Source organism: Lutjanus erythropterus, chromosome 10 (assembly GCF_056507025.1).
Source record: "Lutjanus erythropterus isolate fLutEry1 chromosome 10, fLutEry1.hap2, whole genome shotgun sequence".
NCBI lineage: Eukaryota > Metazoa > Chordata > Actinopteri > Lutjaniformes > Lutjanidae > Lutjanus > Lutjanus erythropterus.
Genome location: NC_139326.1, coordinates 22323714 through 22347918, shown reverse-complemented (window position 1 = coordinate 22347918; position 24205 = coordinate 22323714). Strand labels below are relative to the sequence as shown.

Sequence of the window (24205 nt, the reverse complement as noted above, 5' to 3'; positions counted from 1 at the left end):
ACACTAACAAGATTTGTGATCATGAGTCTCTGACCTGTTCTTGTATTGTTATTTCAGGATCGCTTGGAGGGAATTTCTTCAAACTTGGCACAATCATCCACTAATAATGATGATGATGATAATGAATTATAAAACACAACAGAATTTCAAGGTGTAAAACAGAACCAGTTATATTTGCATGGCTTTTACGGTTCTTTTATTGTATTCCTTTTTACAGACATTAATTAAAATTAAACTAGCGCCTAGATCAGCATAAATAAAATAAAATTAGATAGGTCCCAGAAACTCTTGTCACTCACCGCTGTCACTAAGCAACGCTCCTCGGCGTCCTTGACTTCGCAAGGGTTTCTGGGAATCCGAGGCCCGACGCTTGAACGACCGCCCTTTTTGGAGCTACGAGTGTAGAACAGCGGTACATGCGTCGAGGGAAATATTATCGCAAAACAACTTTCTGAAGCAGCATAACCTAACTTGAGGTATGTGTACTGATGGTTTGAAACGTGTATTTTGAGACGCGGTGGTTATAATCGGGAAATATGTCCGGGAAAAGTGTATTTTAATGCGCGGTTTGATGACGTAATGTTGATTGTCAAACGCGAAATGGCGAGTGTGCTAAGAGGCCCGTTACCTGCGGCACTCTTGGGTTGTACTATGTTTATCTCCTTCATGTTCACGTATCGAGACGATTACACAGGTGTTTCTAGACCTGGTAAGTTGGGCTTTAGTTACGTGTGTTTTTCGGGTGTGTTAAGTGTCTCTTTCATATCCTCTTGAGGGGCAGAATCGTATGTTTGCTAGTTCAGCTAACATCTAGTTAGCTGGACTAATGTTAGCAAAGCTGTAGATATTAGCCAAATGAACAACCATGCGTTGGATCACTGATTGAACTGTCCGCCCGTCACGTCGTGTGGTGCGTCAGGAAATGTTCATCAGGGTGTGTTGTGTTTATTGTTTGTACGCTTTAATGTGAAGTTTATGCTAACTACAGTGTTTATCCCAGTTTATCCACGTTAGGGCCCTCATCTTGACTTCCTCGTTCTTCTTTTTAGTTTTCTCGGTTGTGTGCAAGACAACGAAAGGAAGTTTTTTATAAAAACATAACAGTATATTACAACGATACTCAACTGGTTTCCTGGACCCCTGAAGTGACGGACCAGATAACAAACAAACAACTATTAATTATAAAGTTATTAAGCAGATATCACCTGTAACATGGAAATGTCAGGCTAGTTACTTGTGTTTGCCAAAAGTGGAACCAGAGAAAGTAAGACATGCGATATAGGATTGTGCAAATGCAACGTGGGAATACGTATGGAGGGGCAGCATTTGTCTCAATGATTCAGGCATGTATCTGATCAAAAAGAATATCACTATAGGTGTGATGTAGATGGAAAATATCTAACCTTATATAAATGATAGAAACCCTGTGTCTGGGTCAGGTATGTTTGCAGTTTTTAATCACCTGAAAATAAGAATTGTCGTGTTTTCATTAACTTGGGATGATATGTTTATATCTATAGAGGGAGCGGATCCTCTTCCATAGAAGGTGCCATGTTGCTCTGCTTTGTTTCTACAGTAGCACAGAACAGACAAACCAAACCCTGGCTCTAGATACATCTTTTCACGTTTTACACGAGTTTTGTGGACACCATAGTTTCTTCTACACACAAGGTGAAAAGTCTATAATGACAGTGAAGTTTCATATTGATTGATATTGATAATTATGGGTCATGTAGGTTGTGACTGACAACATGTTATGTACTCCGAAAGATGAAGCTGCCAAGATGATAAAATGAATTTGTTATATTAACAGTCTTGGTTGGCATGGTATTCCTGCAGTTTACAACGGTGTTGACTTTCATCCATCCGTTTTTCCTGCTTATCCAAAGTTAGGTAGCTGTGGCAGCAGGCTAAGCAGACGTCCCTCTTCCCAGCAAAGCTTTCCAGCTCCTTCTAGGGGATCCCACAGAGTTCCCAGCTGTGGTTCTACTCCGAACTCCCCACGCATGACCGAGTTCCTCACCTTCTAATAGTTGTCTGACTGAAAAAAAAAAACCTGCCCCTACTTATTCACAATTTCCTCTCAGCCTGCACTCATTTGCTCATCCTACCTTGATTCTGTTGTAAGTCAGTATGTCAATTGTGCAACCAAACACACCTGTTAAATGATTGGCTGTTTGCATAACACCTAGGGATATGATAGGCTGTTTATGAACCAGGGTATACCTGTTTTGTGTTTTCATGTTGGTTTGGATTTAATGCATTCAAGCAAAACTAGCAAACTATCAAAACTGTCAAACTATTTTCCTATTGCTATTAATGATGTGTGTATTGCAGATACATATAACTTGTGTTTTATCACCCAAGCGGAGCCAACATGTTCACAGTCACCACTAGATGCCACAAAAGCCTAAACACTTGTCCTTTAAGAACTGTGTGTCTGTCTTCTTCTTTTCCATGCAGAGAGGGATAAGGTCAATAATGGCGGCTGAGGTGGAGGTTGAGTTGGAAGCAAGCAATGAATACCCAGCACATTACAAAGTCATGATGGACAAACTTAATGAACAGCGACAGCTGGACCAGTTCACAGACATTACCTTGATAGTGGATGGTAAGTAGACATACATTATAGGTCATCTTTATGATGTCTTATTGAAAATTCTAAGCGGTGCTTCTTTTTTCCATGTCTCCTGTCTCAAGGACACCAGTTCAGAGCCCATAAAGCAGTTTTGGCAGCATGCAGTCAATTTTTCCATAAATTCTTCCAGGATTTTACCCAGGAGCCACTGGTGGAGATAGAAGGTATTCTGTGTTTCATACTATCAAATTAAATCAGACAGCTTCCCACTCAGAGGAAATACAACCATTCATATTTATACAAGGGGAAATGTAGATTATAGGGTTATTACTCAAACTGTCTATTGTCAATATTTTGATTAGAGCATATCTTAACTGTTTGCAATCATGTAATGTTTGCTTCTCTGGAGGCTACTTGCTTGCTCTACTTTTGTTACTTCTCTAATAATCATATTCTCCAGCTCCTAACAATGAAACAGAATAAAAATGTTATCCTCACTGATAGGAACAAACATGTCAAACATGTCCTTTTGCCCCTACAAATATATTTCCCCGTGTTTGTAACTATGTTATGAAGAACAGCTTTTACTCACCACTGCTACTCTGTTGTACTCTTGAAAGGAGTGAGTAACACAGCCTTTCGCCAGCTGATGGACTTCACTTACACAGCAACACTAGCTGTAGATGGAGAAGAGGAGGCCTATGATGTCTGGAAGGCTGCTGAGTACCTCCAGATGCAGGAAGCCATCAAAGCACTCAACAATAAGTGAGACTTGCATACAATTGACCTGTCATCTATCTCTGCTTGTGTCACTATCAGAGTTTTATGAGCTCATCTTCTTTTGTAGGATACATGAGAATCCCTCGCTGACAGCAAAGAGGAAAGGTAAAAAGAGGAAAATTGCTGAGACATCGAATGTGATTACAGAAACGCTACCTTCGGTGGAAGGGGAACAGGTACGAATAGTGGTCACACTCAGTGTTATCAGTGTGTGCAGAGCAGAGAACAGTTATTTTTTCGATTGGTCATATAATCTAATGACTAGTTTTTTGTTAATAAATTAATATAACAATGAATACCCAATGTAAATATCATAAACTTGTCTTATTACTGTTTTCAATATTTTAGTCAATCATAATCCTGAGTAATAAACACAAAAATCACATTAGATGATAGTGTTCTATTTTAAAATGACATTAAAATTAATAAAAAATTCAAATCTATTTAACCCTATTTGTCAGATGCCAGATAAGAAAAATACTGGGCCTCAAATTAAAAAGAATTGCTCTGGTGCATAGTAATTTAATCATGGTGTGTTGCTGCAGCTGTTACTTGGAAGTGCACTCTGGAGCTTTCACTTCCAGCCATCTCCAGTTTTTGGAGCTTCTCACTTGATTTATTACCTCAGTAAAATGTCTTCTAATGAGTATATGGTCTCAGTTGTTAGTTTCAACGTCTCTGCAATAGACAATTAAGCATTAAGACTCATGGAACTCGGATCAAACTGTCAAATTAGGTAGTGTTGATCAAATATGGATAAAGATTCTGTTACTGCATCACCCATTTCTTGCTTAAAATGTTTTAGAAACATGTTTTAGTGTATTGTTTAGTTGTAAGTGAGAAAGTTGTGACCAAGATTGCCTCCCAAAACTCAGATCAATTTTTTTCCATCCTCATTCTGCTGACTATGGTTCAAACATTTAATTATCAAGACTGACTGTTTTCAATGTTCTCCAGGTGGAGATTGAGGTGATAGGGGATGGGGCCATTGAGGTGGAGGAGTCTGGACTGGAGGAGGTGGTCGATGCAGCAAAGAATGCTCAGGCGGAGTCAGATGACTCTGCTTTGGCTCTTCTTGCTGACATAACCAGCAAGTATCAGCAAGGGGAGTCAACACTACAGGTCATTAAGAAGGGAGGAATTGAAGAGGTATATTGAATTGCATTTCTACAAACCTTAATTTAAACTGATATTTTGGTTTATTTATTGGTTAAGTATGAGCTATGAATATAGAGTTTAACCCTGCCTTGTCTGTGTTTGTACTTGGCAGGAGGTGGTTTACCAGGAGGAAACGGTGACTGCCTCCAAGGTGCTGGAGAACGTTGAGGTTGTGGAGGTCCAGATTTCCCAAGTGGACAACATGTTCCGCTGCAACAAGTGTGACCGTAGCTTCAAGTTGTACTACCACCTCAAGCAGCACTTGAAAACACACCTGGGTTTGCTGGAAAAACCGCATGTGTGCAGTCACTGTGGCAAAGCCTACACACGGGAAGGGGCACTAAAGCAGCACATCAGCACGTTTCATTTCGATGCAGAAGAGCTGACTCGAAACCAGAAACCCCAGAAGAAAGTGCACATTTGTGAATACTGTAAAAAGCACTTTGACCACTTTGGCCATTTTAAAGAGCACTTGCGGAAGCACACTGGTGAGAATGAACAATAAAGCTGACTGTGTTCAGTTTCTTAATGTGTAAATCAACATATTATATTCATAGTTATTTATTATTGACTTGTTGTTACACATCTTGCATTGAAATACTCACTTGGCTTTTTTATGTCTCTCTGCAGGTGAAAAACCGTATGAATGTCCAGATTGCCATGAGCGGTTTGCAAGGAACAGCACACTGAAGTGCCATATGGCAGCCTGTCAGAACGGGGCCGGAGCCAAGAAAGGACGCAAGAAACTCTATGAATGCCAGGTACAGTTTGTCCAGAATCAAGGCTGTAAAGTGTTCCACTACTCGTGTAGTGTTTATAGTAGAAAAAAAGAGGTTCCAATTATTTTATTTCACATTATGTAAATACATTTTTTTCACTTAATGCAGAAAGACATAATACAGACATTCTGATATATGGCTCCTTTAGTCTGCAGACTGATTATGTCCTTTGTTGTAGGTTTTACTTCTAGATAAATGGTTTAAGAAATTTGGATGAAAATGTTTTGTTTAGAATATTTCTGATTGTCTGAAAGCATGTGTTGCTCACTCCTCTGCAGTATGGATTTGATAATGGAAAAATAATCGGCAACTAGGCTTGCTGTGGTAATGGGTAACATTATTTGCTCACCACCTCTTTTTCATATGGCAGCAGCAGGAGTCAGTCATGAGGTTGCTTTGATAACTGAATATGGTTGTATGGACAGAAATCCACTGGAAGGGTCATTATACATAATCAGAGCATTGTCAAACAGTCATAGGGTCTACACAGACATAAAAGTGAATTTTCAGTTGTTCAATACGTTATTATGAAAGCGTTAGCTGGTGCTGATTTGTCAAAACTAAGACTAACCTGGATAAACCCAGCTAGTCTTGACAAGGGGCTAAAATTACAATCGGCATGTACTTAACATTAGCATTACTTTACAATTTGTCTGTGAATTTCAGCTACAGTTGTTGGGGTCAGTGTAAGGGATGTTTGATGGACATGGCAACTTGAAACATAATAATGAAACAACCTTCCAACTATTTCTGTCCAAAGTAAGGAGTAGATCTTAAGAATTAATGAGAGCGTCTGGAGAAATGTCTGGTGTAATCTATAACAGAAGTTTATTAACCAATGGGAAAATTTCCTCATTCCCTCAGGTGTGCAGCAGTGTCTTCAACAGCTGGGACCAGTTCAAGGACCATCTTGTAAGCCACACAGGAGACAAGCCCAACCACTGCACCATGTGTGATATGTGGTTCACCCACGCAAAAGACCTAAAGGCCCACCTCAAAAACGTCCATTCCACTGATGACGACAAGTCAACTGAGGAAGTGGTCATCACTGACTCTGCCGCCGCCGCCCTTGCTATTGCCACACAGAGCATAGAGGGGGCTGAAACGGTCCTGCTGGATGATGGAATCCAGGTGGAACACGTCACAGTGGAGCCTGTGGACGTGATGGAGATGGAGGAGACTGCGACAGTCGTGGTGGAGGATGGAGGGGTGGCAGAGATGTGCGAGGAGGACGTTGAGAGACTAAAGCAGGCCGGGGTGCAGATCCAAGTGGTGCACGTCACCACGACTGAAGTGGATGGGCAGCAGGTGGTGAACTCTCAGGTGGAGGTGGAGATGGAGGGTGAAATGGTGAACGCTGAGGAGGCAGAACAAGCAGTGGTTGTATGAGAATGTGAAAAGGACTGCATCTTAAATGACGTGCTGGACACTGTCTGTCCTGCACTGTTCTGAACAGCTGCGTTATGCTGTAGCTGACGACTTACTTTCCATAAAGAACCCTGCATGTGGGATAAAGCATGTCACTTCTGTACGTCCTGCTGTGTGCCATCACATTGAATGACTCGGTTCCCACCACCCTCACTCTTTGAACTCTGAGATATGGACAGAGTTATGGGATGTGTCAATTCCTGCAAATGATCCTGTATTTATTTTAAAGCTGTTTGCCATCATATCACATACTCTAGGTGACTCTTCAGTGCTTTATCAATCAACGTTCATGTTTTTTTTTCTGTGTGTCCTTATTTTACCTCAAATTTATATGTTCTTTTAGTTTGGGTCACTTGCCAAGACAATTTGACAATGAATGAAATGTTCTTCTTGCAGCACGTTAAACCGCTGATGTACAGTATGGTGCTGATGTCCATCAGTGCTGATGCTATGGTTTTGTTCAAGCTGATTTTCATATTGACTCTTGGTGTTTTTGTAGGAAAAACTCATGGAATAAAATTGGTTTCCAGAATTGGCTTCAAGTCATGCATACATTTACTGAGGTCTTAATGATTTAAAATCAGGGCAGTCAGGTCTAGGTTTTTGATATTTGTAACAAATTAAATGACTATATTGTGAAAGAAGTCTCTAATACTGATGACCTGACCCAACTCTGCAGTTCCCTCTAGTTTTTTTTTTATGTTTTGTCTTTCTGTTAATTGTGTTGGTTTTATAGTCCCAACTTCATTGTTTTGATTTAGTCACTGCTGTCATCAATGTCTTCACAGACACTGCAAAAAAAAAAGCTGTGATGAGCATTGACAAGCATGACACATTCAAAGGAGCATTTCATAACAAAAGAGAATTTTCCCACAGGAGTTGGTGGAAACCAGACCAGAGCTGAAGAGACATTTATCAGGTGGCCAGAAACACTAATCAGAATAAATGCTTAAGTTGCTTTGTATCTGCTGGATGTATAAATAGATAGCTGTTCCCTAACAAGCCCTTTTTACTTTATAAAGTGACTGATTATGTCAGTGTTGCATTTCCACTGCCCTCAAGTGGCTAAAAAGATCAGTGTAGGTGTGAAGAAATTTGTATCATACAGACCAATGCTCCTGAACCATAGTTACATTTTAAATGTAATTGCATTAATAGAATATTAAATCATCCTAAACTTATCACAACATCTAAAACAGTGTTCCCCAAACCTGGTCCTCAGGGCCCACTGCCCTGCATGTTTTAGATGTTTCCCTGCTCCAACACACCTGATTCAAATGATCAGGTTGTTGTCAGGCTTCTGCAGAGGCTTGATGACGAGCTGATCATTTGAATTGGAACACTGATCTAAAATATTCCACTGCCCATGGCAAAGGCAACAGGCAGGTAATCCATACTTTCTGTATACTGCATCATACATGAGTGTTTGATTCGGCCAGGAGTTTTTTGCAGCTGGGCTGTTTGTCTGCTCCTCTGTCTTTTAAAAACTGTCAGTTTTTGGGAGTTAGCTTGCAGTTATCTAGCTAAATTTCAGGAGCAGAGCAGCTTTGTGGCAGGCGCAGGCTGGTCCAGATCAACACTGACAGCTTATAACCGAATGAATGATGTTTTACCTGGCAGGTAATATACCTTCTTCACAGCAGCCATTTTGGTTTGAAATGGGGTAAACACAAGTGTTAAAATAATACTAATTAAGGTTCAGTATATTAAACAACAACAACAAAAAAATAAAAAATAAAAAATGGCACAACAAAAAGGTGCAAAATGAGTTATCAGCACATTAAAATAAACGGTCTCACACACGCATGAGAATAGTGAAGTGAACTTGAGACCCTTCTTGGAACCCTGTTGAGGCCTCCTACTGGTCCTCTGACCCCGCCTTGAACGTCTGCTGTGCTAACAGCATGGCAGGTGACCACAGTGCATGACACACACAGGTCAGGTTACCTGGTGAGTCCCGCCGCACTCACTCACACTCTGGACAGCTCCTGTGGTACTGAACCAAAGCAAAGCTGTAAATTCCCGCTTCTCATTGGATGAAAGCTGCACGGTGGGCTCCTCAGCCCGGCGCTGATTGGCCGAGTCACCTGCCAGTCAGGCGGATTTCCTTTCTCAACAGACTGAACTGAACCGGGGAGCAGCTGCAGCAAAACCAGCGCGCTCAATGTCACCACCGGGCACCGGAGGAGATGATTTTGCAGAGAGGTCGGTGAGGCTGGACGCCACGGGACCAACGAGGACACTGAGCACGGTAAGATTTACTAATGCAACATACCTGCTGTTTCACTGCTGATGGGATTATTAAGAGAAATGCGCTGCTGGCACATAGGAAACGGCCTGCTGCTGCGAGGATGTAACTGTTGACTGTCATTGAACACCGACAGACAACAAGTCACTTAATTGACACACTGCGAGATTTATTCTCTCCAGAGCAGGTTAGTGCTTTGAAAGCTTGCAAAAAAAATGTATATTAATTCAGTCACAAAACATAGTCTATCCTGGTTGTCGACTCAGCAGCACCTTGATAATCTCTGGAGATGGTAGACCTTGCATCTTAATGGACCGACTATTTATCGTCCATAATTGGTGGTCTTTTTTAAAAAACAAACAAACTATTTTTGTCCTATTTTATGATTATTGTAGTCGATAAATTCAACGCATCACTTCTGATAAGGATCATACAATGCATCACTTGGTGGTTACGCACGCACGTGAGGTTACGCACGCACACGCGCGATTTAAGATCAACTTTGAGGATGTGACTCGCTGATTAACCTCCTTTACTGTTAAAGCTCACGGTGTACACGGAATCAGGCAGAGTTTAGCTGTGGCACCTGTTGCACTCTGATGGGGATAAATCTGACTTTATACATCCATCATCACTCTGTTTTTGTCCCGTTAAGGATAGTTTGGCTGATTGGATCACTATTAGAGCCAGACAGATATAATGGTTCTGTATCAGTGTACATATAGACAGTGCAGGTATTCATATGCCTGTGTTCAAACTAGAACTAATGTTAGATTTTTGTTTTCCGTAAAATAGCAAAATTAGCTTCATATTCTACATAAACTATAAAGACAGGTAAATTATTAAATTGTTAAATTAATTGTTTCTTATTTTCTTCAACAGGCTATTTTTTTGTCATATACAGAAAGTTATGTAATGATGATTGTTGGGTAATATGTGTTTATGAAAATAGAAAACACAATAAATGACATTAAAGTAACAAAATAGAATAAGAATATCAACATTGGATTCAATTCATTAGGTGTTTAGTGCATAAAATGCAAAATGAAACAAGAAAAAAAAAAGGTCAAACGATAATCAAAATAGCATGGAAATAAAGCACACCTTTGGCAGATTATTAAAAAACATGCTCCTGGCTATGAGGAAGGTAAAGGAAATGACCTGAAAATAGAATTGTTTATTGTGGTTATACACACTGACTGTATTTGCATAGTGTGCTTTCTTTGTTTGCTGATCGCAAAGAAAGAAGAGAGATTTGAATGACTCAGCACACAGATTTGAATACTTTACATGTAGTCTTATCAAACTGAACCATCAGAGTTCCCCATATTGTGTCTTTAATTACATGATCATGGTGTCTTTCGGCCTATTTTTGTTAAAAAACAAACAAACAAACAAACAATGATGTTATATAGTTCCTAAAAGACCTTTTTAATGACAGCCATAGGGTAAACACAGGTGATACTAATCATACCAACTAAAGTCCTGTTCAGTTTAGTGTAGCAGATTAATGCCAACATGCACAACTGCAGCACCGTGACTCTGTTTGACCTGAAAGGAAATTAGTCTCATTGGTAACACCTATGCTTACTATTATTTCATGCCAAAATGGCTGCTGTGAAAAAAAGTCTATTGCAGAATTAAGCAGGTAATCTTTAAAGTAATCTAAAGTAATAAGTAATAGTTTCATATATGAATTACTTACTTACAATAAAATATACCAGAACTACTTTCTTCCTGAAACTACTGTTTTCTACAAGAAAACAGGTATCGCTATGGCTGATATCTCCACACCAAAACAATCTAGATGGATAAACAACACTACAGGTGAGAGGAAAAATATGTATTTCTGATTTTAGGGTGAACTGTCCCTTTAACTCTTCTTCTCAGTGTTGACCTGGATTAGAAGCTGAATATATTTCCATATTTTTGAAGGAAAAATAGCCCTTTCTGTGGCCTGTTACATCTGCCTGAATGAAATTTGTTCTTGGTTTTTATTCTTTTGATGGTCAATCAGACAGAGCGCATGAAACATTTGCTTCGTGTGTTCTTTCTTTGATGCACGCCTCTTTGAAGTGCTGACAGGGTACAACATGCAAACTCAGATAGCTCTTTAAAGCAGGAAGAAATAATTGACCAAATAGAATCTGATTTGAACCACCAGATGCCGGATTAGCAGTGTCTATTGCATTGTGTTACTGTGCTCCCTGCACACAGTTGTGTCATGGTAACTTTGTTAAGGCCTTTGAGACTCTCGCTCTCCTTTCAAGATGTACTGGGAACTATAGAGTTGTACATGTTGTACATCATCAAGCTTAGGGAATAAGATTGTGTAAACTGTAAAAAAAAAAAAAAAAAGCTGAGAAAGCTCATAACGACAAGGAAACTGCCTTCACTAAGTTTTTGAGTTTTGATTTAAACTCACTCTTAAATTTTGAGTTGGTGCAACTTTTTTTTTAAATTACAGAATGAGTAGTAATAAGTCATGCTACATCTAAGTTAAGATAATAGTAAGACAAAATACAGATAAAATCAGTGGTGAGAAGGGTAGTATAGTGTCCTACTCGTGTATTTAATGACCCTGTGCACAGCTAGGTATTGTGTCTGCTTTGCTTTGGACTGCTTTGGAAATGTGAAATATTTGCCCCATAGATTCCAGAGAGGCCTGCCTCTCTGTTCCTAGGGCCCAGAGTCTTCTTTGTCGCAGCTCTTTCACTGTTGAGCTCTTTATTCTTGTCAGCCGTGCGTCTCAATTAACACACTGGGGAGCTTTGTGCAGAGAGGAGAGCTCAGTGTCTGTCTGTGTGTGTGTGTGTGTGTGTGTGCGCGCTCTTGTGTGTTTGTATGTACACGACAACTGTGCTTGAGGAAAAGGGTGTGTGAATTTGTGTGTGCATTGTCTTTGTGCCTGAATGCATTACGACAGTAAAAAAGAGAGAATGGGACACAAGCCCAGGCGGAGTGAGGGACTGGACGTGAAGTGAATGAGAGGTAAAGTGGGGACAAAACAGAGAAGGAACTCTTTACAGATAGATGTTTCATAGCTCCTCTGTTCTCACTACAGGCACAGACGTGCGTCTGGGACAGAGTGTCTAATTCTTGATCCACGGCTGCTGTGGATAGGCTCTCCTGTTTTCTGTTGTTGGAGTGTGTGAAGAGGCTGCTGATGCTAGCAGTGTGATCAGCAGCAGCACCAGGCAAACCCTGCTCCTCCTCCTTCTCTTTGGGGATCCTCAGACAAACGATTGACTGTCTGGTGAGTAAGGGCTCGTACTTGGCAAAGCTGACAGTGTTTGCTGATGAAGGGCTGGCTGTTTGTGGTATGCAGTGTACTGTATTAATTGAGTGAGTTTTTGAATGGTACATCTGTCTGTGATTCAAACGTGAAACAGCAAATTTGGGTGTACTGGATAGTCCTTCCATCCATTTTCTGCCACACGGCAAGGTTACAGTGGCTGTAGGCTAAGCTAGGTAGTCTGGATGTCCCCCAGCAAAGTTTTCTAGCTCCTCCTCGGGGATCTCGAGGTGTTCCCAAGCCAGATAATCTCTACAGTGTGGATTGGGACTACCTCAAGGTCTCCTAGCAGTCGTACATGCCTGGAAGACCTTCACAGGAAGGTACCCTGGCAGTATTCTGATCTGATGTCTGAACCACCTTAACTGGTTCCTTTACATTACTTTCTGGATGTTTGAGTTTCTCACCATATTTCTGTGGTTGAGCTTAGCTTATTCTTCTTTCTCTTCTTCTTTGTTTCTAAAACTTTTGATGATTGCTTACTTGGTCTAACCAGGAGCCAGAAATATATTAAAGATGATTTTAAAACACAGACGAAAACAAATTAAGCAATTTTATGAGGCTGTAGTCAGTTAATCTGTGCTGCCTTTAAGTGCTTTAACAGTTGAGTTCAGCTTTAATTCACAGTCAGACCGGTATGAGCAAGATACTGTGTATTTCTAAGGTTTCTAATTCTTCCACTTGAGCTATGTTGTGCTCTGTCTTTGTGTTTGTGTATAAATCCATCAGTTTGCTCAGGCACATAATTAACATGGGTACTCTGAGGCCCAATACAGTGCTCTATCACTGTAAACATGGCACTGTGTGCTCCCTTTCTTGTCACTCAGTGCCAGCCCAGTTAATGCATAATCCTCAGCATGAAAAAAAGACAAACAAATATGCTCGGCCGGTGTCCATCACCAAGCAACCAGGTAGATCTGTTTTCCAGTGGAAGCAGAGCACAAAGCAATCTGCCTAACTATTGCTCAGCTGCAGACCCTCTGTGTGGACTTGAAGTAATTACCAGCCGATCCAGTTGGTTATTTAAACTTGCTATACTCAACATGGCAGGTGTCTCACTCTCTGTTAAAGGGAATACATTTATGAAAAGTAAAAGTATGATATTTATGATATTTTAACACCACCGTAATGTCTCCTTCTCTCTGTCTCTCCTCTTACTATATTTAGTAAAACTATCAGGATGCGCTTTAGCAACAACAATTCATCATCATCTACAATTGATATAATACAGTTTACTGATGGCAATTTTGTTGCCAAACTTTTGCTTTTCTCACACTGTTGATGTGTTTATCTCATGCACGGTTGTCCTCTAGCCTTTTTATTTACACACATAAAAGGCTGGTATTCAGCGCTTGTTGCTTTGTGTGGTGAAGTGGAGGCCTCTCCTCTCTTAGCAAGTCCTTTTAGGCCGCCTGAGATCAATGCTTAGATATTCATGCCGCAATGGCAGGAAGGTTTTTGAAGGTTTGGAGACTGTAGGCCTCACAAAAGAGCTTTGATTCGCCAGCGAGGCTTTAATATAGATTCATTCATCTTAATACAGGGACGGATCAGAGAACACCTTCCAAAGCACAATGTTACACTAAGTTAACCATTTCTGTTCCTTGCTTTGTCATGACAACATCTTCTTCTGAAGCACCTGGATAAAAGCTGTAAAACTGAAACTATCTATACTCCACTGGACACCCTGTTAGAGTAGACTGTTTAATTATAAGGCTACTTTAACAGAAATCTATACTGTTGTCTTTTCTAATTAAGTGTTATACATCCGACTGTTTTTTTCAGACAAAAAGTAAAGATTCTCTGATTCCAGCTTCCTAAATGTGATGTTTTTTTTGTTTGTTTCTTTACTCGTCTGTGACATAAAAATGTGGGATTGAACCAAAATTAATTACTGTGCAGGGAACATGTTCATCATAATGGAGGCACATAAACATGTCAGTGATGTGACTCATATTTGTGTTTTCAATAGGTTTTGGACAACAGTGAAAGAAAAACCTTATTTCAAATATTTGTATTATGAAGCATGTGCAAATCATGCAACATCATGGAGGACACATACCTTCCCATTCCTATGCAGGGCCACCTATGGGTGACATAGGCCACTGTTTGTACATTGCACCTTAACTATCCACCCTCCAATACAGGAAAAAACCTTCATCAGACTATGGCCTTGTGTCAAACTTAAACTCAAGGCCTTCAACTCAAATCTTGTCCAGCACGTCAAGCGAGAGCTTGCAAAGAATGTTATTTGCACAATACAATTCTGTGCAATGCAACTGAAGTACAGTGTCCATAAACTACATGTTCCAGAATGCATCACAGTTTTGTTATCCACATACTAAAGGTGTTAGCTGCTATCATATAGCTGTTTCCAGCAGAGGCACTCAAGTCAAGTGGTTGTAGCTTGCAAAATGCTGTCATTTAATTTTTAAGCAATGTTTAGGATTTGGCCTCTGGGCTTGACAAACTGAAACAACCAATATTATTATTTTGACTTTATCACATCACACACACTCAGTTCAGACAACGGCTCCAGGCTAAGGCTCTACAGTGGAGATTTAGGCTGAAAATGTGGAGTAAATTATGTCTTTCAAGTCAACTTAGCATGTCAGGACTTCAGGAGACTTGGATTACACAAGGCTGTACGGAGGCATTTTTTATATTTCTTTTACTTCTTTTTTTTAATGTTTTAAAACTGGTCACTGTTCACTAAATTTAAGTAAGCTTGCAATGCTGTGAAACTCCAGCATGGTTTTGTGCACTAAAAAATTAAACCCAACCAGCACAAGGATGAGTGGATAATGACTGAATTTTCATTTTTGGGTGAACTGTCCCTTTAAAATTTACAATTTACTTTTGAAACTTAAAATCTACAGCAAAAAAGTGACAATTCTTTTGCCGAGTATTGTGGCAATAAAAAGTACTTCATTTGTTGCATTTATCTGATTTGAAATGTCATAATTGTCTGCAAAATCAGGGTTCACCTTATCCTTAGAGTCACCTTTCTGTTTCCGCTCATGGGACGTTGTTAGAGCTTTGTTATCTGAACATCATGCAGTTATCACCTAATTACAAACTTAAATCTACCCACACGCACTGTACCACACACACACACACACACACACACACACACACACACACACACACACACACACACACACACACACACACACACCCCTCATACTCTCCATTAGATAAGACATAGGTTAGTCAGGTCAGTATCTTCTTGGTTTTAGAAAGTGAGGAGAACCTCTGATTTGTTTGTTTTGGTTGTCATGGCAACCTCAGCCTGCATCGCCCTTGAAGCAGAGCTGAAGCACTAAATTAAGTACGGATTACAATACGCATTAACGGACACTCAAGCAGATACTGCCCAGGCGCCCTTGTGTTGACATGTGCACACAAACTCTTTCTCACGGAAGGTGGAAAAACATGTATACCATGGTTCTGCACTGATGTTTCACTTGTAAAAAAAGGAAAGTGAGGACTACCATGGCCACCAAAACGTAAATAACATTTATTTTTTGTGTCTCCCCTGTACTTCATTCCAGGTTGTTTCACCATATACCCCATGGCTGTACCCTGACACTATCATCTGTTCAAGCTCTTTCCTCCATCCCCCCTGTCCGGCTCCACTTCCCCTCCTCCTCCTCAACCTGTGGCCTATTTATACCCTGAAGATTCAAAACAGCCCATTAAAGCTCCGCAGACCTCTTCAGCAGGAGACAACAGGGAGCATGAATCCGATAACACATGGTCGACCTGATCTCCAGCCTCCTCACCTCTTCTTCGACAGCTAAAGAAAACTAAAGCTTCAGCCGCCTGGAAATTCTACAAGTGTGTCAAGCTTCAGGTGACAAATTGTCCCTGAAACTCCGCTGCGGTGAGGACAGTTTGGGAAATTCTGGATGCATCGTGTGCCTGGATCTGTGGACTGGAGGTTCTGTCCTGTTTTGTTGAAACACGGAAAAACATTCATAACATTTGTTTGTTGCCTCAGTAAATAGATATGAGATTAGAGCAAGGACACTGAACGAAGTTACCCTTTCAATGGCTCACATGTCTCAAAGTAAGTCATTGGATCTATGATAGCATGTAATAAATGTGTTGCTGCTATGTATTGCTTTGTATATTTGTGAATCTAATACTGTCGCTACTGTGTTCACAATGTAAAAATAGGGGCTAATTGTTAAGCTAACAGTCTCACAGTGGAGATAATAATAATAGTTAATCTGATAGGATCAGACAAGAAAAGTAAATGTTTGATACCTTATCATGCAGTTAAATAGACGCAGCACAAAATATATTACTAAAGAAATGATATCTTGTCTGATTCACATTAATTAAAGTTCAAATTAATGCCTAATGTTTGCTGAATGAGTAAGTGTTTATGAATGGTAAGGAATATTAATAATCTATGAAAAGGAGTATATGTGTTAATGGAGTTTGGCAGGCAGCTACTGAAGTCAGACTCTGGCGTGTGTATTTTTGGATCAGTGGGCTTTTGTTGTCAGGATATCAGACTTAGCTTTACTTTGACAACTGACATTCATAAAAAGCTGATCTACTTACAAGTTGGGTCTCCCCCTCGCTTGTTATCGTCAAATTATAGTTTTGCGGTCGTGTTGCGCTCCTGCAGTGTTCCTGCAGCCTGCCTAAGCTTTCTCAAGTCTGGAGAAGAGAGGATGGGGGGAAACAACATGCTTCAAATATAGACTGTATATTAGATATGGATTCAACCTGTCTAATAAGCAGTCTAATGCTCCAACTTGTTGTTTGGACTATATTGTGCGTCATTTTGGATGCACAATCACTACATATTGCTCCTTTAAATTTTGACAGAATCAAATAACAACAAAGACTAAAGTTAATTGCCATTTTGAATCTAGGGCTGCAACATCTCATCCAGAAAATGCCAGTGCATTACATTTTTATTTATTATTAATAATCCCTCCAATTCAGTGGGAAAATTGCCAATAAAATCCTGGAAGGACAAGCTCAAACTCACCTCTCTCACAGTTTCGTCTCAGATCTATAACTTTCTATGTATAATTTTTGTAGCATGTTGAAAGGTTTTCACATCACTGGGGTGCTCCCACTGGACCCTTTTTAAAAACAAACAAATCACCTACTGGTTTTGAGGCACACCATGATGTTGGAGCACCAGTAATTTTTTACTTTTTTATAGGATCCTGTCAGAAACAATCTGTCTCAGAAATGTAGCAAAAAATGAACCACAAAAATAATATTTTTTTCCAATTGTGCACCCAGCCTTTCATCACTCCCAGCCATGAGCTAAGCCCACGGCAGCCTGGGCGTCCCTTGCAGGATGACTGCTGTCTGCCCCTCCGACAGCAGCCCAGAAGGGGCTGAAGCTGGGGCTGGGACAGCAGGCTCCAAGGGGTCGGGGGCAGCAGGCACCACTGGGAGCATCTCAGTTTCTGGGACCGAGACCGTGGAGTCTAATGGAGACTCTGTCGGAAGTTCAATGGGAGGCACAGCTGTGGTCGCCGGAGGCCAAAGGTACACCCGCTGGAGCCGCCAGGACAGCTCGGACATCAACACAGACGATGAGGGAGCCATCATCCGCCGTCTCACCCCGCTGGAGAAGCTGAACCTGGACATGTGCCAGGATGAAAGGTACCATGACAAAAAGAAACAGTAATCCAAAATAGGATTTTTTTTTAAATTAACATCCTGTACACAGTTCTGGTACATAAAAAAAAAAAGAACACTATCTGGTTTTGCTGCAAGCCAAATTTCAGGCAGGACAATAAAGACTGAACTGGAGTCTCGAATAAGCACAATAAATATATTTTTTTAAAATATGTTCAATACTTTCAGTACTATAATTAACTAGAATATTTAATGGATATTGTATAGTTTTAAACGTGATATTGAAAATGTATTGAAGTATCGATCCTTTTGACAACCTTACTCTGCTGTAGTATGATCAAAACGTATTTATTTGGGTAAACCCCTTGAGATGTATCATCTCGTTTTCGAGGGGATCCCAAAATCACAGAGAATATTATGTGTTACATCTCTATTATGTAATTTGGTCACAGGGTGGTCCGTGAGCTAACAGTGGGCAGAAGAATCGGCTTCTACAAAATTCGAGGGGAGATAGGCTGTGGGAATTTCTCCCATGTCAAGCTAGGAATTCATGCCCTCACTAAAGGTAAGAAACTACAAAACATCAGTAAAATGCAACTTTTAAAACACCTGCATTCAAGTAAGGGAAAACATCACACTGATTGTGATATCACATTATCTACATTTTTTAACCCTAAAATTATGATACAACTTTAAATTATGTTGCACCAAAATTTTAAACTAGCTTAAAATTAATAAATCTCTCTTTGAACCTCAGTTTAGTTTTTAGTCTAAATCTAGATTAAATTCAGATTTAAAAATAATTTGAAATTTGATCTAGTATTTACTTTTAACTTACACTTGAGGAGGTTTAACTTTTAAAATGGGTGCCTTTCTGAGCAAAATAATCAAGTTCTTCAAAGAAATTAAAGAGACAGATTCAACCTATTGGAGTGTTATGATCCGGCTCTCTCTTTCAATAGTTAAGCCATTAAAACAGTTACTGCCACACAGTCTCTTTTTCTTGTTTTAATTTTGTATTGTCATGCTGCCATCATGTGTTGGCTAACTAAGCTAGCGTTAACTAACTTTTCAGCTAAATGACAAACAATGTAACATTTTGTTTACTTTTTTAACTGTGAAATAATACGGAACAGCCAAAACTTAATGGTTCCCCTCCCTCTTTTATACATTTCAGGTTCTGACAGCACTCAAATTCTTTTTGTTTTATTTATTTAAATTTGAGTAAGCAAGCAACGCTATTTGATCTCAGTTCACTTCAATAAACTTAGATTTACTAAACAGAGATTAGTTTTCAATTGCGCAACACAGCCTGCTTAATTTTAAATCTAGATTTACTCATTTTAAACATAGTTTTGCTAAACTCTGATTAGAACTCATCTTAGATTAAATTGTTCTTTATTGGTGCAACCCATCTAAAAGTCTAAACACCATCTTTAAAGATAAAAATCATAGCTAAGCGCCCACTTGCTCTCTGCTCTGGCCTTTTATTAGATTTAAGTGATAATTTGGCTGATGAGCTGTTTCCATCAATGGGCCACAACACTAACAAGTGTGTCCTCATGTAGCAATTCACTAAGAAGGCGATGTGTGCCTGGCCAGGGGGCTGATTCAGCCACAAAGAGACAGACTGTCTGCTGCCCTTGAACAGATGGATTGATCAGAGATCTCCAGTTTCCTTAGCGACGGCTAAAATTGCTGCATGCCTCATCAAAGGCTAAAGAGAGGGAGGAGAACGAGTGTGCACGCTCTGTGTTTTTAGGGTTTTATGTACTTTACTGTCTATGCCATGCTATGTGCGTGCGTGCATGTACATGTAAGTGGTATCATTTAGTCCTCCCAGAACAATATGTGCAGCAATGCATTTTGAATGCTCCTATTGAAAGCTATGTCACAGCTGAAAGGGAGCCTAATACCAGCCTGAATAATGCATACTGACGCACAATTAGATATCTCAACACCATTTTGCCACTTAAGAACTTTTCTGTATTCAGTTACCTGAGCTCTATTTTACTTCACTTTATGAATCATTTAACAGAATACAGTAAAGATGCCAGTCGTTTGAATTTGATATATGTGAAGTATTTGATCGTTGCTGGCTGTAAAATAGTTTACGTTTTGAAATGTGCACTATATTTTCCTCTCAACAAATTTTTAAAGGTTGAATGTTAAATTTGATTCCAGGAGCACCCTGTGTCATGTCATATTTAATCTCCACCCTCATTTGACCCTTTATCTCTGTTCAGACTGGAAGACACTGCAGTATGACAGAAAAAGAACAATTTTCTTTCATGTTCAAGAGCAAATTCCCTTCTACGATAGGGCTAAAAGTGAGAATTGACCCTCTGGGAGAACATAATCAAGAAAATTGGTTTCTGTGGGCAGCTAATCCTCCATCAAATTATCTAGAGCAGATCATCAGGCTAGGTCACTGTAGGGGCAATTCTGCATTTGCAAGAGGGAATCAAGCTGACATTTTCTGTCCTTTATCTACATAAGATTTATGTAATGCATCTAATACTTCTGTTTTCAGTAAAATTGGGTCTTTTTTTTTAACAAAATAGAATTTGCATTATGTTCTGTTAAAACAAAGAAAATCATATAGGTGCATAGTGGTCAACATATGCCAATACTGATATTGACAAGTATAGCTGTGATAGGCCAATATCAGACCATTGACATTAGATATATGGGTTTGATTCTAGTACAAAGGAGCAACATATTGTATGTGCAAAAAGCATTATATGTACAAAGTTGTACTGAACATAGTTTAATGTGTCTGGGCTGTGTAATAGGGTTGTGCAAAGGGCAATATAAATATAACAGTGGAAGAAAGTGAGCTGTATGGAGCTGCAAGTGGCACCTAAATATGACAAGAGTGCAAAGAGAGAGCTGCAGGAGATCTGGACACATGGCATGAAGATGGCAGCAGTGCAAAAATCTGTAAGAACATTGATTTTGATCTTTTAATCCTTGGCATCACCAGACAAAGTGGCCATAAAGATCCTTGATAAAACCAAGTTGGATCAGAAGACCCAGAGGCTGCTGTCCAGAGAGATCTCCAGCATGGAGAAACTGCACCATCCCAACATCATACGGCTCTATGAGGTCTGACTCATATACACACTCATATTGATTTATGTATCATCATGTGATCCCAAAGGGCTTTTTCAATGACCACTACATCCGGTTGACATCTGGTATACTCTCTTCCGTAGGTGGTGGAGACGCTGTCGCGGTTACACCTGGTGATGGAGTACGCTGGGGGAGGAGAGCTTTACACCAAGATTACTACAGAAGGGAAACTCTCTGACACTGAAAGCAAGGTCGTCTTTGCTCAGATCCTCTCTGCTGTTAAACACATGGTCAGTACGTATGAGTTTATTTTACAGTGGTTAAAGTAAAATAAGAGAAAGATTAACTCCAATCTTAGTATTCAAATAACTGCTGTATTGATGATTAAGGTGGTAACCTATACTGTCTGCTATATGTTAAATGAGATGTGTTTTCACCTGCTCTCTGCTCCTACAATGACCCGGTTTAATTAAGGGAGGTCATTAAAATTTCATCAAATCTTCTCATCTAATTAATCTGATATAACAGTTTCTGTGAGGGCAGACTGTATGCACACTGCTGGTTTTGACGTATCACATACAGAAGGCATCACTCATGACATCTAAACCTTCTATACAACATTCACTTTCTACACATTCACTATTCATCAAGACCAACTCACAAATAAGTACAACAGAAAATAATAAACTGAGACTTCAAACTTACCAGCATTGTAACAAAGCAACTATAGGGAGATCCTGATCAAAGTGTAATGATGGATTAAACAACATATTCTTTTAATACCTGAAATATTTACATATGATAGACAGTATGATGATACTATAAAAGGGCTGGTTTGATTAAGAAAATAATCGAAGAATTTTCAGTAGCAACTGAAGAAACTGCACATCTCATTCATTTCTGTCTGGAGGGGATTCAGTTTGTTACAGTCACGTGGTTGCATCTTTAATCCAGCCACACATTTAAGTCAATTAGTTTGCAATTTGTTTTTTTTTGTGTCAGAAATCAAAGTTATGCCCCCCTATTAATATAAGCAGAGTTTGGATAATCTTTAAACCGTGAATTAACATGTTAGTGGGTGGCATTTCCATAATGCAGTTTCTCCTCGTTCTACCACAGCATGAAAACAACATCATCCACCGTGACCTTAAGGCAGAAAATGTCTTCTACACCAGCAGCTCTTGTGTCAAGGTGGGGGACTTTGGCTTCAGCACGCTGAGCCGCCGTAGTGAGACACTCAACACATTCTGCGGCTCTCCGCCTTACGCCGCGCCTGAGCTCTTTCGGGATGAGCATTATGTCGGCGTCTTTGTAGACATCTGGGCCCTGGGGGTGATGCTGTTCTTCATGGTGACAGGCACCATGCCTTTCAGGGCGGACACTGTGGCTAAACTGAAGCGATGCATCCTGGAGGGGGCCTACATCCTGCCCTCGTGGGTGCCAGAGGCATGCCAGAGGCTGATCAGGGGAATCCTCCAACCCATACCGTCTGACCGCTGCACAGTGGAGCAGATGATGGGCTGTGAGTGGCTGCTCCCTGTGGACTTCCCACGTGCCATGGAGCCCTTTAAACTAGACCCATCCTACCTAGCGGAGAGTGAACTACCTGAACTCGGGGAGGAGGAGTTGGAGGTAAAGGCAGCACTGGAAACGCTAGGAATCACCGCCGAACACATCCTCAACAACCAGGGGAAAGACTGCAGGAGCTCCATCACAGGGGTCTACAGGATCCTGCTCCACCGTGCTCACAAGAGACGGGCTGTTGACAGCGTACCAGTGGTCACAAAGGTAGTTGGACCAACTACAAATAAAAAGGAACGACTAAAAGTGTACCGTAGTTTGAGGCACACATCTAAACTCTGCGTGATTCTGTGACAAAATGCTTTCCTTCGCTCTGGAAATTAATATACATCATAGTCTGGGATGAGATTGCATGGATTTCATTAGAAATAAAAAAAAGTGCTTTTCAATCCAGCAGTTTAAATGGACCCTTCCTAAATCTCACCCCTCTTCACTCTGTGGTCCGGTTGAGCAGGCGTGGTACCCAGTGGAACCTCACACTTTCTCCTTTCTTGTTTCTGTACTTAGATATACTATGTGCTAGGCTCGTCTGTATTGAAAAGAAAAACACATTTTGAAGATGGTTAAAAGATGTTATTGGGAGACAACTAGTTAGCACTTAGCTAGCGTTAGCAAAACACTACCTAACAATTGATGTAGATGAGGTAGCCAGCATTTTGCTAGCATTAATTATCAGATGGATGAATGTACTAAGAAGAACTGGATACAGGGTTGGAGGCGGGCCTCCGTTCATTCCGATGAGAGCTGCTCTGTGACGCATGAAGCCATCTTCCATGTTTGAGCTTCTGCACTGCATAAAGCACGCCCAGTAGAGACTTCCTTCAGCTGAGCAACTAACTTCCAGTTTAGCATCCACTAATTTGAATGGGATAAAATGATTTAATGCAGCTCTTCTAGACTTTCCAATTGTTATTGGACTGAATTAATCAAATTCTGAGGTTGAAACAAGCAATTTCTCGGGGATTGTGATGCTCAGAAAAATGTAGCTACTGTTTAACAGCTGCATCCGTCACAATGAAAGCATATGGGGGAAAAATCTTTTTAGTCATAGCTTAGTTAGTATTTTAGTATTTTACATTAGCTAACCTCAGATGTCAGGTCTCTTGGCAATATCTTTTAACAATCTTCAAAATTCTCTTTTTTTTTCAACACAGACTTGATAGCACAGCATATTTAAGTAGGTTACAGGAAACAGGAAAAGCTGACCAAGGTTCTAAAAGGGACGGGACTTAAGAAGCGTAAATTGAAATCATGGTATATAACCCCATTCAGCTCCTGAAATCTGAGATTTCTGACTTTAGTATCTTTCTTAGCAAGTAAAATTAGTCTCTGTGAGAATGTCGCTGTCAGTGAATCATTGTCTCATTTTTTGACAGGGACAGGGACAGGGACCTGTAATCCTCATCAGATTTGGGAAATGTTATGGAATGTAATTTATTTAAGTAAATATAATGATGATTAGATGGCATACGTAACTTTTTATTTGGGTCGTGCAGGCCAGATTATTTATAGCTCACACCCATCCTATACTCAGTTGTGCTGGAACACCAATAAACCCTGTGAGAAATCAATGTAGCGTAAATTAAGGAAAAGTGACAACATTATGCTGAGACAATAAAATGGTAAAACATGCAGTCAATCCATGAAAAATGTTGTTGTTAATG

The 24205-nt window shown here is 40.1% G+C and overlaps 2 protein-coding genes across 3 annotated transcripts; both read left to right on the top strand.

Moving 5' to 3' along the window:
- The first annotated feature begins 331 nt into the window (after nucleotides 1-331).
- zbtb35 (zinc finger and BTB domain containing 35) lies at nucleotides 332-7255 on the top strand. The gene is made up of 9 exons (XM_084728689.1): nucleotides 332-476; nucleotides 2464-2611; nucleotides 2701-2802; nucleotides 3199-3343; nucleotides 3426-3534; nucleotides 4316-4507; nucleotides 4629-5004; nucleotides 5147-5277; nucleotides 6160-7255. The coding sequence occupies exons 2-9, from the start codon at nucleotides 2482-2484 to the stop codon at nucleotides 6682-6684; spliced, it is 1710 nt and encodes a 569-aa protein (XP_084584815.1). The 5' UTR covers nucleotides 332-476; nucleotides 2464-2481; the 3' UTR covers nucleotides 6685-7255.
- Nucleotides 7256-8833: 1578 nt separating this feature from the next.
- nim1ka (NIM1 serine/threonine protein kinase a) lies at nucleotides 8834-23013 on the top strand. Of its 2 annotated transcripts, none has more exons than XM_084729541.1 (7): nucleotides 8834-8974; nucleotides 15821-16338; nucleotides 17541-17909; nucleotides 18338-18450; nucleotides 20872-20993; nucleotides 21104-21250; nucleotides 22080-23013. In XM_084729541.1, the coding sequence occupies exons 3-7, from the start codon at nucleotides 17599-17601 to the stop codon at nucleotides 22833-22835; spliced, it is 1449 nt and encodes a 482-aa protein (XP_084585667.1). In that variant the 5' UTR covers nucleotides 8834-8974; nucleotides 15821-16338; nucleotides 17541-17598; the 3' UTR covers nucleotides 22836-23013. The 2 variants fall into 2 exon arrangements, with proteins under 2 accessions (XP_084585667.1, XP_084585666.1); XM_084729540.1 differs by lacking the exon at nucleotides 8834-8974 and adding an exon at nucleotides 11940-12227.
- Nucleotides 23014-24205: the final 1192 nt, after the last annotated feature.